The sequence below is a fragment of the Bactrocera tryoni genome, chromosome 1, assembly GCF_016617805.1.
Source record: "Bactrocera tryoni isolate S06 chromosome 1, CSIRO_BtryS06_freeze2, whole genome shotgun sequence".
NCBI classification, from domain to species: domain Eukaryota; kingdom Metazoa; phylum Arthropoda; class Insecta; order Diptera; family Tephritidae; genus Bactrocera; species Bactrocera tryoni.
In genome coordinates this window covers 33,150,674-33,164,488 of record NC_052499.1, presented here as the reverse complement: position 1 = coordinate 33,164,488, position 13,815 = coordinate 33,150,674, and the positions used below count along the sequence as shown (strand labels likewise).

Here is a 13,815-nt window from a genome sequence, read left to right as displayed (position 1 = left end):
ATCTCAATTTTTACTCAAGTTACAGCGTGCACGGAAGGACGGACGGACAGACAGACATCCGGATTTCAACTCTACTCGTCACCCTGATCACTTTGGTATATATAACCCTATATCTGACTCTTTTAGTTTTAGGACTTACAAACAACCGTTATGTGAACAAAACTATAATACTCTCCTCAGCAACATTGTTGCGAGAGTATAAAAATTAATATGTACTGATAGCAAGTATACAATCTCAGCTCTCCTAAATGCATCCAACAAATCCTACCTCATTGCGCAAATTAGAAACATACTAATTGGGAACACAAACATAAAAATTATGTGGATTCCTGAACACGCCGGTGTTACCGGAAATGAATAGGCCGATCAAAACGCCAAACTGGCGTCAAAACAGCCATTGATTGATTTTTTGTTTGATATAATCCATTTAATCTCTTCAAAACAAAAAGCCGTAAATGATGCCAAGATATAAAAGCCTTTGTTCGCCTTCGTCTTGGTTATACGTCATTAACGCATTCCCATTTACTAAATGGAAACCGTATCTTAACCTGCCTATATTGTAACTCGGCGTCCTTAACCATAACACATCTACTGAATGAAAGGCCCTTCTTCAATTCAGCAAGGACCAGTATCTTTCAGAATAATAAAGCTCTTGATTTATTAAAAATAACGCCTATTGTAAACATCACTAAAATATCTGAATTCCTATCTCATACGAAGTTAAATATATTTAAGTTATTCTTCCATTTTAAATTTATTTTTGTCATATATTTTTAGTTCATAAAAAAGTCGTTTATAATTAAACCGTGAGCTGAAAGCCTCTGCAGCTAGTGCTCATTATGTATAATGTATAATAATAATTGTATTATTATTCTACAAATAATAAATAAATAATAACAATTTGTTTTGTTTTTATTGAGCAATATTGTGGAGATTATTATAATTTTAAATATACATAGAATATTGCAACAATGCAATGAGACAATTTACTGTAATTTTTTAATGTGAAAATATTTTTTTGATTTGACTTATTTTCTTCTATTATTTGATCGAATGTGATATTTTGTGTGAAATTTTGAATGTTTTCATATTTTATAATAATAATACCATATTATCTTCTATATTTTCCATGAAGTTGAATTTAATTTTAATTGAACAATTATTATATTTTATCAAATAATTTTTACCATTTAAAGTTGGCTGCTCTTATTTACATGTATGTATGTATATGTATTAATGTCTAGATTGAATGCAATTTTATTATGACTGTTTTCATGTCTATTGGTATTATTTTCATTTCTTTGTTTTTTATGAGTTTGCAATTTAGTTTTATTACACAACATACACAAATTTTTAATTATCGTCAGTGTTTATTACTTTCGAATTTATATGGTTTACTTGCGTCGCCGAAAATTTTCTCTACTTTTGACTCTATTTCATTATAATCTTCATTTTCCATTGGATGTATGTTTGTTTTTTCGGTCTTCTTCGTCTACTTTGCCAAAAAGCCGTTTTGACATACTACCATTGCACTGATTAATCTACGCTTCTGCCTGTTTCCAATTGGAATTGGTGTTAACAATTTATTTATAGCAACTTACAATTCTAGTGGGAGTATATCTTTAAGTTTTATTTTCATTCTAAGTGTTCATTGTATGGTGGCGACACATGCCCCCAGAATGGGACTGACAGGTCGAGAAGACTGCAGGAAATGTCTGCAGTAAGGCACCAGAGAAACAATGAAGCATCTCTTGTGCACTTGTCCCACATTTTCCCAGCTAATATGGACAATTATATCAGTTTCTCGACCTATTTCTTGATTCCTTATTTATATGCAAATAAATCCTGTTTGATCGGTTATTTCTCTTATTGTCGTACCTCCATCAACTAGTTGAGTAAATGACAATATCCATAGCTTTGTCATCACTATTTTTTTTTATAAATCCTTCTCTTCCCTTTTCTTCATAACTTTCTTTTTTTTGTTTAATTTATTTACTACTTAATTCATTGCTGCTATTAAATTATTTTTTATTTTGAATGAAATCTATCGCTGTAATTTCTAACAATTTTTTATACTCTTTACAACGCCCATTGCTAATGAGATACCTGGCGGTAGATATAAAACGCTGGGGGTAGAAACCTCCGAATCATAAAACTCAAAATGGAAGTCAACACAAGAACGAGGCAGACTGGGATATCAATCCAAACCACCGGCGGACACCACTGCAACGGGTGCAGGTTGCGGTCGTTGTTCTACTACTGCCAAACCAGCTCTACACCGCACGGGTGCCACAGTCCATGAAGACTCGGATCACGAAAGCGCTTTAATTATAAACGCAGAAAAGAAGAATATACGCCGAACCAAGCACTCCCAAGTCGTCATTTGATGGAACAGGTTGACTTATAGTAGTCAAAATCTTGAAATGTAACTACGACCCGAAACTAACGGGGTAAGGGAAGCGGTCAGAACGCTTCTAAGCCTGTGGAAAAAAAGCGAAACTAGATGCGGTGGACCGCAGCAATATTTCATCTGTACCCAAGGCGTGGTAGACCCTGAACATGCTTTGCGGCTATTAAAACCACAGAATCCCGACGTGCCGGCTAGCAATTGAAGGGTGTTTAATCGGTCAACGAAGATGGAGACCAAAGCTACATCCACCAGATCAATAAGGCAGCAGACGATATTCTATACGGAGGTTAGGGAAGATGGCGTGGGGCGTTGGAAGCATGTTCCTTCGCCTCAAGAAGCGCCAAGAGCTAACAAAAACACGTTGGATTAAGGTGAAATGGAAAAGGATCTCGGCATAGATGAGCTCATGGCGACTTAACTTTTCCTACAGGTGGTGGAGGTGGAGAAAGAACCTAGTTAGCATTCTTACGGTCCAAAACCAAAAGCCGAGAGTGTTCCAAGTGAACTTCCAAAAAAGTAAGATCGCCTCTGCCGAGCTTCTTCTCAACGTAGAGAGGTGCGGTTACAGCACGACTTTAATCCAGGAACCATGGTTTGCATCGGGTAACGTAGTTGGTGGGTTAAAGACACAAAACTACGCAACATATACCCCGAGTGTAATTAACGACGTAAGAACAGGGATATTGGTAAATAAAAATCTACATATACTCCCATATGACTTCAGTCTTTGTACAGATAATTTGAAGGTTGTGGCAATGAAAGATGCCAAGGATAAGTCTGACTCCTTGCATCCTGCTATATGCTACATGATTGCGAGGTCAACGGCAGAGCTTAAAAGGTTGGCGGTGGTGGGCGCTAGTGCTAACGCCCATCATACGATTTGGGACAGCCCCGACATCAATCAGCGAGATGAGTCTCTACTCGATTATATTTTACAAAGTAGTCTAGTGGTAACTAATGGAGGTGAAGAACCTACTTATGTAGGAACCACCTCTAGAAACGTTCTAGGCATAACATTGTACACAAGTAAAAATACATACATTAGTAGAAAAATGGAGTGTATTAATTTCACGTCGTTCTCTGATTATAAGTAGAATATGAATGACTCTGACTGTATGTACATTAACTTCTCCATTAGATCGAAAGCAAAGATCAGAAATAAGGTTAGGAAAAATTCCAGGAATACAAACTACGATCTCTTCAGTCATATACTATTAGCAAGAGATTTGGACCTTGAAAAGGACGTGACTATATTCACGAATGCCCTAAATACGGCTCTTCCCTACGCATGGCCTACCCTGTGACTCAAGCACAAAAACGAAGTCTCCTTGGTGGAACAAGGAGCTTGGGTCTTGCAGACGCAAAGTGGGCTAAGCTAGCTGAAAGCGAGGGCTGTTGGAACGAATATAAAGATCTACTAAGAGACTACAAGAAGTTGGGCGCAGGGCAAAGCGAGAATCAGGAAAAACTGGTATATCCGTACCGTGGCTGAAATCCTATTTTATGGAGAAGGCAAGTAGAAACAACCGAACTTACTCGCAAAAGTTTAAGCCCATAAGCTTAACTTCCTTCCTGGTGAAAACGCTGGAGAAAATCTTGGACGTGCAGCTTGGGTCGCAGTGCCTCTTAAAAACTTGTCCAAGGCGCAGCACGCATATACCAAAGGCAGATCACTAGAGACTGCGCTCCATACACTGGTATATAATAGGCTGGTAAGTAATACGCTCTTGGAGTATTCCTGGACATTTCTGGAGTGTTCAACAACGTCTCTGCGGAACCTATTCTGAATAGTATTCAATCAATAGGTGTTAATTCTGATATTTAGTAGAACGCTGAACGCTGCATCGAAGCCTCTTGACCTCTAAAAGGATGAGAGCAGAATGGAACTACCCACAAATGACCAAGGAAATCTGTAGATGTCGTGCTATGTCCGCTTTTATGGACATTAATGGTGAATGGTGGAAGATGGCATTCGATGAAACGATAAGCTATATGAGATATACGACGACATTAACATAGTTCAGCGAATTAAAAGACAGCGGCTTCGCTGGCTAGGTCATGTCGTCCGAATGGGCGAAAACACTCCAGCTCTGAAAGTATTCGACGTAGTACCCGCCGGGGTACCAGGTGGAGAAGGACCTGGCTTCGTTGGAATCCCCAATTGCCGTCATCTTGCGAAAAGAAGAAACGACTGGGGCGCTGTTGTTAACTCGGCTATAACCGCGTCTAAGGAATCTGGACGGCAAAGCCCCTAAGATAATGACATATGCAGACGATCTTACCATCTTAATAACGGTCTACAGCCCATTAACAGTATTATGACCACCACTCTCAATACAGTCCAGAATTGGACTTCGGAAGCGGGTCTGGTGTTGAGCGCGAAGAAAACGGATCTACTTGTCTTCACAAGAAAACACAAAATTCCCTTATGCAGGTTCCTTTCGATATAGGGAACACAACTCTTTCTCAAGGACGGCACCAAGTACCTTGGGGTAGCACTGTGGAAGCACAACGCGGAAGAAAGAGTGAAAAAGGCTAGCAATGCTTTGTACCCATGTAGGCAAATGCTCGGCACAACCTGGGTACTCTCTCCCTCTCATAGCTATTGTAAGACTAATTCTGCTCTACGGAAATCCACCTACCGGAAACCAATAGAATGGGGCTCGCTGCGCTTTGCATAACGGAAGTTTTAAGGACAACTCCAACGGCGGCTTTTGGATTGGTACAAACCTTCAAACATAGCTCGGTAGATAATGGCGGTTTGGCAAACACCGGCTACAGGATCCCACTTTCCAACTGGGAAAGAAGGTTCAAAGTAAACATAGAACAAGAAAAAATAACTTCGGCTGCATCGAAGCTAATATACCCTTCACAGGTGCATTTCTTTTAGTAACTATGTGTTAAGTTTGTATGGAAGCTATATGCTTAGTAATCCGATCTGAACAATTTTTTCGGTGATTATATTGTTACCTTAAGCAATAATCCATGTCAAATTTTGTGAAGATACAACGTCAAATACGAAAGTTTTATGTGTATATGCTATAGTGAGCCGATCTGAACAATTCCTTCGCATATTACATTATTTCCTTAAGCAGTAATCCGTGTCAAATTTCGTGAAGATACCACGCCAAGTACGAAAGTTTTCCATACAAGCCCTTGATTCCGATCATTCGGTTTGTATGACAGCTATATGCTATAGTAATCCAATCTGAACAATTTATTCGGAGAATACATTGTTGCATTTGGAAATAATCTGTAACAAATTTCGTGAATATATCTTGTCAAATGCGAAAGTTTTCCATACAAACCCTTGATTCCGATCGTTGGGTTTGTATGGCAGCTATATGCTATAGTAATCCGATCTGAACAATATCTTTGGAGAATACATTGTTGCATTAGAAAATAATCTATTCCAAATTTCCTGAATATATCTTGTCAAATGCAAAAGTTTTCCATACAAGAACTTGATTCCGATCGTTCGGTTTGTATGGCAGCTATATGTTATAGTGGTCCGACAAATGAGCAGCTTCTTGAAGAGAAAATGACGTTTGCAAAATTTCAAAACGATATCTTAAGAGCTGAGGGACTAGTTCGATATATACAGACAGACAGACAGACTTACATGGCTAAATCGCCTCAGCTCAACATACTGATCATTTATATTTATACTTTATAGGGTGTCCGACGCTTCATTCTGGGTGTTACAAACTTTCGTGATAAACTTAATATACCCCGTTCAGGGTATAAAAAGATGATTGGCGTAAAGGTATGTCAGCTATGCGCAACACTCTAAACAATTATACGGATGGCTCGAAAATGGAGGAAGGAGTTGGCGCGGGGATATACCTCCAGAGTTAGGCCTAAGGCCGCCTTTTATATTACCGGACCACTGCAGTATATTTCGAGCTGAGGTCTTTGCCATTGCGAAAGCCGTGGACCTGGCCTCTAATGCACCTGATATCAATTCCAGAGTCAACATCTACGTAAACAGCCAAGCAGCAATCAAGGCAGTAACCTCGTATCGCACATCAGTCAGAAGTTTCAAGAGAAGCAGGACAGCAGTGGAAACTGTTGTCAGAAATATGTAAGCAACTTCACCGCATATAAAGTACTGGGCGCCAGGTCAGAAAGGCATCGAGGGCAATGAAATAGTGAACGAGAATGATGTACCGCTAACACCCGAAAATGTAATCAACATTGGGGAACCCATGCATTGTCTATACAACGATCTGGACGGAAGAATGGTAAAGAAAATCTAAATCCGATGGAACGAGCTACCTGGATGCAAAACTGCAAAAGTTGTGAGCAGAACGGTAGATCGGAAGTACACAATTGGGCGTTTTTCTTGAACTGTATTGTATCTACGTTATGATATTTTTGAAAATATTATTTTACTTTGTGTTATATAATATATAACATATTAATAGATATTTAGGCAATTCACAAGCTTTGTTGTATGTCTTATGTCGTATTTTAATATTCTTAAAAAATACGACACTTGTGAGCACCCTTAACTGTTGTATGTCATATTTTATCATATTTCTACACTTAATCAGCTGATAGCGAAAAATTAAAAAGACACAAATGTCACGAGAAAGTCATAAAAATAAAATTATAGCTTCTTTATGTGAAAATCATGCATTGGCTCTATTAGGAGTTGAATCAAGTGAATATTTGCATACATTTCTTCATTAAATACAAATATTTATACTTTGCCAGGTGACGAAGAAGACGAAGTTATTGAAAGTTTTTTGATCAGTATGAACTGTTTGCTGAGCAACAGAAGAAGCGTTCATTTCGGCTTACCAAAATGTTCCAGTTGGCAGCGAAATGTGCTAAGGAATCTTGACGAAAGCAGATTCAATCAGATGCTTCGTGTTCGCCCGGAAGAATGCGAACGTATCTTAGAATTAATTAAAAATGACGCTGTTTTTAAGACAAGTTCAAGTGCTTCACAACTTCCAATCGAACTGCAACTCAAAATAGTGCTGCCGGCGATGGACAATCTGTTCGCAAAGTGGCTTCCTTATTTGGTGTGGGTGATGGAGGCACTATTAAAAATGTAACGCAACGAATTTTTATAGCCATATTGCGATTAAAAAATGAGTTTTTATACTGGCCCAATGAAAGAGAAAGACTGGAAATTGTGTCCGCAACTTCGAAAGAAATGCCAGGGTGTGTGGGTTACATCGATGGTTCCGAAATAAAATTAGCTGAAGCACCAGTTATGCAGCATGAAATTTACTATTCGCGTAAACGTCAATATTCTGTAAAACTACAAGCGATTTGTGACTATAAATTGCGCATAAGACAGGTGACGATTGGTTACCCAGGCAGTGTACATGACGCGAAAATATTTTCAAATTGTTCACTAGCAAAGCATCCGGAACGATTCTTGTCGACATCACAGTGGGTCGCGGGAGATAGTGCCTATCCACTGAAACCATATTTAATAACGCCCTTCCGGCAAAACAGTGTTGAACATAGAAAAGAAGAAAGGGATTTAATCAACGCGTATTTTTCCAAATACCGTGTACGAATTGAGAATTGTTTTGGACTTTTGAAAGAGAAATTCGGTAGTTTAAAGGAGCTTAAATTTAGAATGCTTTCAACGTCAAATAAGAAGGAATGCAATGACTGGATTATGGCGTGTTGTATTCTTCACAACATGTTAATCAGTTTCGATATAGATAATGAAAACAACAATGAAGTTTTGATGCCACAATTCCCTTTATCATAAGAAAATAATATGAGAAATTGCTTGCTTCGTTATATACAAAATCAAAATATTTAATACTTATACACATATGCACATATATGCATTTGTTCTTTAATCATACAAGTTAATAAAAATGCATGATTATTTTGCTTAATTATAATCCAACTATATTTTTGATTTTGGTTCTTTTATTTTGGGTTAGGTACATTTATTATTTCATTTTCGTATTCTTCAAAAGGCACTAACTGCTAATATCACAACAAAACTTATAACATAAAAACATCATTTAAAACATAAAAAAACACATAATAATAAAAATAAATTCATAACAAAAGTGAACTAAAAATGTAGTGCATTGTGAAATTATTTATATTTTAGCCTAAGCTCTTCCATTGCCAACCTCTCCTGCATTTGTAATTTCATTTTTTCAATTTCAAATTTGTCATTAATTTCTCCTTTTTTTAATTATATTTCTTTTTCTTTTAACTCTAATTCTTTTTCTTGGATTGCCATTTCCCTTTCCCTTGCTGCAACATCCATCTTAAGCTTTTGCTTCCTTATTTCTGCGATCTCGCCATGAACCTGCAAAATATCCGACAAGGCAGTTTTGGAATATATTCCTTTCTGCCTTCGAGTGTGCACAATGTCGTTCAACGCAGGACTTTGTAATTCTTCAGCTTCAGCTTCAACTGAACTGCCCGCTTCAACCACACATTCTGCTCCCGATGGACTTGTACATAGAATCGCTTTCTAACAGCGTCACCAAACTGTCTTCCACTACTGCAGAACAATTTAAACTGCTGCCGAAAATATCGTCCAACTCTTCATTGAAAAAACACATTTTTCTTAAAGTATCTATAGAAAAAAATAATCGTCACAATTAAAAAAAAAGAGATTTCCTTAAAAAAATTTACTTTTTATTGTGTCGCCTTCCATACTTCCTGCGCCTGTCGACTCTTCCCACTCCTTTGCTTTATTATAATTAGGGCGCATATTGCGTACTTTTGCGCGCACTAGTTTCCATTCTACCGTCAGCTACGTGTCTTCGACGAAACGACCATAAAAGCTTTGAGCCGTTGGTTTCTTTTAAAAAAAAATTATTTGACTTTGTTTTGTTTTTTTTAAATTAAAATGACAAACCTCGAAACTTCTATTTTCCATTAGGAACTCCCCAAGCGCTTTTTCTTCTGCCACATTCTGAAACGGCGGCGTTTTGGTTTACACTGCAATAAAATCATTTGCAGCCACATAAACATCAAAATATTTTCATATTTCATTTATATTCAACTTATTTTACCTGAATATCGTGGTTTCCTTCCATATTAATAACGAAATTTATTTAATTTATTAATTTCAAACACTTAAACGTCAATAATAAGAAAGTAAACAAATACAGCTGATAGAATAGCAAACTCAAGAAACATACCACGCAGTGTTGTATCAGTCATATTTTAATTTTGCATGTGAAACAACAACAGTGTTGATATGACAGTCATAAAAAAATATGACAATATGACGATATGACACACTATGACACACTATGACACCTTGTGAATACCCTAATTATGTATTTCCCAAATATTTCACTCATACTATGGAAATCATATGCCGAAATGAAGATATTTTTTTTACCTTGTATCTATTTTGTTATACATATCTCGCTTCCAATTGATTGAATAAAATATATCATTTCAAAGCTTTTATAGCAAATTTAATGCTTTACAAAATTTTATAACTAATTGAAAAACATCATTTAAAATTGCAACGTTCATAGTATTGTAGGAAATGCTCTACAATAGTGGTCTACATACATACGTACCACGTTCATTTTCCGTTGAACCGTTGTATGGAGAGGAGGCATGGTTCTCAACCGATTTCATCATTAATCATACTCTCGCGACATGTTGCTACAGAGTATAATAGTTTTGTTTCTTAAATTATGTTGTGAAAATATGTGAAATCGGGCTATAACCGCGTCAACTTCTTCCAGTCCCGGCCTGTCCATATCGGCAAGTTAGGCAATTGCCTAGGGCGAAAGGATTTTAATGCAGAATTTTGTCATATTTTCTTTACATAGTATTTCATCACTCATATATAAAAGTCATAGTTCGCAAACAGATAGAAATTTGAAACACCAACAGGAGTATTGTTAATTTTTTTTTAATAGTACCCTCTAGTGGTACGTTGCTAAGCTTTGATTGCGAGTATTCCGTTGGCTTGTACACTAAATATACGTATTACAACTTTATGTAAATATGTATCGTCCTCTGTAATGCAAAATATATTAAAACATCACGTTTCGTAGTTTTACAGGAGAAGAAAAAACTGTATAAAATGAAAACCACTTGAGATATTGAAACAAAATTTTTAAATCTAAATCAACATGAAACTATAAATATATTTTAGATTAAAAATAAAGCAAACTTTATAGTTTCATTTCTGAAGCAAAATAACGTATGATCAATCTAAATTGGTATATAAATTAAAAATTTTAATAATAATGCATTTGTTTTTAATTTTTAATAAAAACAGTTGCAAGTTTTTCATATTTCATGATATTTTTATTATTGATGTGTAAATATGTAAGTACTAAAAAAATTAAATTCTTTATGCCAAAAAATGAAGATAATGTTTAATTATTATGTATTAAAAAAAAATAATTATTCAAAAGATATTGCCACGAACGATCTGGCAGCATAACTCACGTAATCCTCGTAAGTCCTACTTGCTTACCTATGAATTTACGTGGCGCGTACTGTTGGTCTAATAAACAAATCGGGAGCAATTATTATACCCTGAACAACTCGTTATAAGGGAACTCTGGGACGGCATTTCAAATTCCTTACGTACAGCTGCAACCGAAACCATTGGTTTTCGGAAAGTGCAAAAGAACAACTGGTACGACGAGGAGTGCCGTGTCGCAACGGAGAGAAAACAGGCTGCCTAGGGATGGGATGGATAGATACCGAGAGTTGAAGAGGGAAGCGAGACGCATTTGCAGACAGAAGAAGAAAGAGGCTGAAATGCGTGAGTACGAAGAGCTTGATAAGCTGGCCGACAGGGGTAATGCTCGACAATTCTACGAAAAAATGCGGCGGCTTACAGAAGGTTTCAAGACCGGAGCATACTCTTGTAGAACCCCCAAAGGTGATCTAGTCACTGATGCCCAGAGCATACTTAAATTATGGAGGGAACACTTCTCCAGCCTGTTGAATGGCAGTGAACGCACAACACCAGGAGAAGGAGAACCCGATTCCCCAATCGATGACGATGGAGCAGACGTTCCATTACCCGACCATGAAGAAGTTCGAATAGCAATTGGCCGCCTCAAGAACTACAAAGCGGCGGGGGCCGATGGATTGCCGGCCGAGTTATTCAAACACGGCGGAGCATGCATCAGCTTCTTTGTACAATATGGTCGGAGGAAAGCATGCCCAACGATTGGAATTTAAGTGTGCTATGCCCAATCCATAAAAGAGGAGACCCCACAATCTGCGCCAACTACCGTGGGATCAGCCTCCTCAACATCGCATATAAGGTTCTATCGAGCGTATTGTGTGAAAGATTAAAGCCCACCGTCAACAAACTGATTGGACCTTATCAGTGTGGCTTCAGACCTGGAAAATCAACAACCGATCAGATATTCACCATGCGCCAAATCTTGGAAAAGACCCGTGAAAGAAGAATCGACACACACCACCTCTTCGTCGCTTTCAAAGCCTCTTTCGACAGCACGAAAAGGAGCTGCCTTTATGCCGCGATGTCTGAATTTGGTATCCCCGCAAAACTAATACGGCTGTGTAAACTGACGTTGAGCAACACGAAAAGCTCCGTCAGGATCGGGAAGGACCTCTCCGAGCCGTTCGATACCAAACGAGGTTTCAGACAAGGCGACTCCCTATCGTGCGACTTCTTCAACCTGCTTCTGGAGAAAATAGTTCGAGGTGCAGAACTAAACAGAGAAGGTACCATCTTCTATAAGAGTGTACAGCTGCTGGCGTATGCCGACGATATTGATATCATCGGCCTCAACACCCGTGCCGTTAGTTCTGCTTTCTCCAGGCTGGACAAGGAAGCACAGAAAATGGGTCTGGCAGTGAACGAGGGCAAAACGAAATATCTCCTGTCATCAAACAAACAGTCGTCACACTCGCGACTTGGCTCTCACGTCACTGTTGTCAGTCATAACTTTGAAGTTGTAGATAATTTCGTCTATTTAGGAACCAGCATTAACACCACCAACAATGTCAGCCTGGAAATCCAACGCAGGATTGCCCTTGCCAACAGGTGCTACTTCGGACTGAGTAGGCAATTGAAAAGTAAAGTCCTCTCTCGACGAACAAAAGCTAAACTCTATTAGTCGCTCATAATTCCCGTCCTGCTACATGGTGCAGAGGCTTGGGCGGTGACAGCAACCGATGAGTCGACGTTACGAGTTTTCGAGAGAAAAATTCTGCGAAAGATTTATGGTCCTTTGCGCATTGGCCACAGCGAATATCGCATTCGATGGAACGATGAGCTGTACGAGATATACGACGACATTGACATAGTTCAGCGAATTAAAAGGCAGCGGCTACGCTGGCTAGGTCATGTTGTCCGGATGGATGAAAACACTCCAGCTCAGCACAGAAGAAGAACAATGTAATCTCCGAAGAAATTGTTCAGATCGACTTACTATGGCATATAGCTGCCATACAAACCGAACGATCGGAATCAAGGGCTTGTATGGAAAACTTTCGCATTTGACGTGGTATCTTAATGAAATTTGACATGGATTACTGCTTAAGGTAATAATATAATCTCCGAAAAAATTGCTCAGATCGGATTACATAGTATATAGCTTCCATATAAACTGAACACATAGTTACTAAAAGAAATGCACCTGTGAAGGGTATATCAGCTCCGGTGCAGCCGAAGCTAACGTTTTTTCTTGTTTCAAGTCCTACTTGCTTACGCATGAACTGACGTGGCGCGCTCTGATTGGTCCGATTGGGAAACGGGAGCAATTAGTCTAACTAGCAAAGTAGGCAATTGGAAAAACCATAAACCGTCGATAACGCTCAGAGGGTGCAGTTGAGACTAAATTTTTATATTCTCGCAACAAAGTTGCTAAGGAGAGTATTATAGTTTTGTTCACATAACGGTTGTTTGTAAGTCCTAATACTAAAAAAATCAGATATAGGGTTATATATACCAAAGTGATCAGAGTGACGAGTAGAGTTGAAATCCGGATGTCTGTCTGTCCGTCCGTCCGTCCGTGCAAGCTGTAACTTGAGTAAAAATTGAGATATCATGATGAAACTTGGTACACGTATTTCTTGGCTCCATAAGAAGGTTAAGTTTGAAGATGGGCAAAATCGGCCCACTGCCACGCCCACAAAATGGCGGAAACCGAAAACCTATAAAGTGTCATAACTATGCCATAAATAAAGATATTAAAATGGAATTTGGCACAAAGAATCGCATTAGGGAGGGTAATATTTGGAAGTAATTTGTTTGGAAAAGTGGGAGTGGCCCCGCCCCCTACTAAGTTTTTTGCCAGAAACTACTATAGCTATGTCAACCAAACTCTACAGAGTCGTTTTCTTCAGGCATTTCCATATACAGTTCAAAAATGGAAGAAATCGGATAATAACCACGCCCACCTCCCATACAAAGGCTATGTTGAAAATCACTAAAAGTGCGT

General features: G+C 38.3%; 1 protein-coding gene and 1 pseudogene across 1 annotated transcript; one reads left to right on the top strand and one right to left on the bottom strand.

Annotated features, from left to right (window-relative positions):
- Positions 1–2,999: 2,999 nt before the first annotated feature.
- On the top strand, positions 3,000–8,150 carry LOC120766750 (protein ANTAGONIST OF LIKE HETEROCHROMATIN PROTEIN 1-like). Its single transcript, XM_040092422.1, has 3 exons — positions 3,000–3,013; positions 3,135–3,373; positions 7,348–8,150. Exons 1-3 carry the CDS (start codon positions 3,000–3,002, stop codon positions 8,148–8,150), a joined length of 1,056 nt encoding a protein of 351 aa, XP_039948356.1.
- Positions 8,151–8,686: 536 nt separating this feature from the next.
- Positions 8,687–9,122, bottom strand: LOC120770766 (annotated as a pseudogene).
- Positions 9,123–13,815: the final 4,693 nt, after the last annotated feature.

Coding starts and splice junctions, on each gene's coding strand:
- LOC120766750 (XM_040092422.1), top strand. Junction 3,374..7,347: donor TCTAGTGGTAACTAATGGAG/GTGAAGAACCTA, acceptor GCTGTTTTTAAG/ACAAGTTCAAGTGCTTCACA.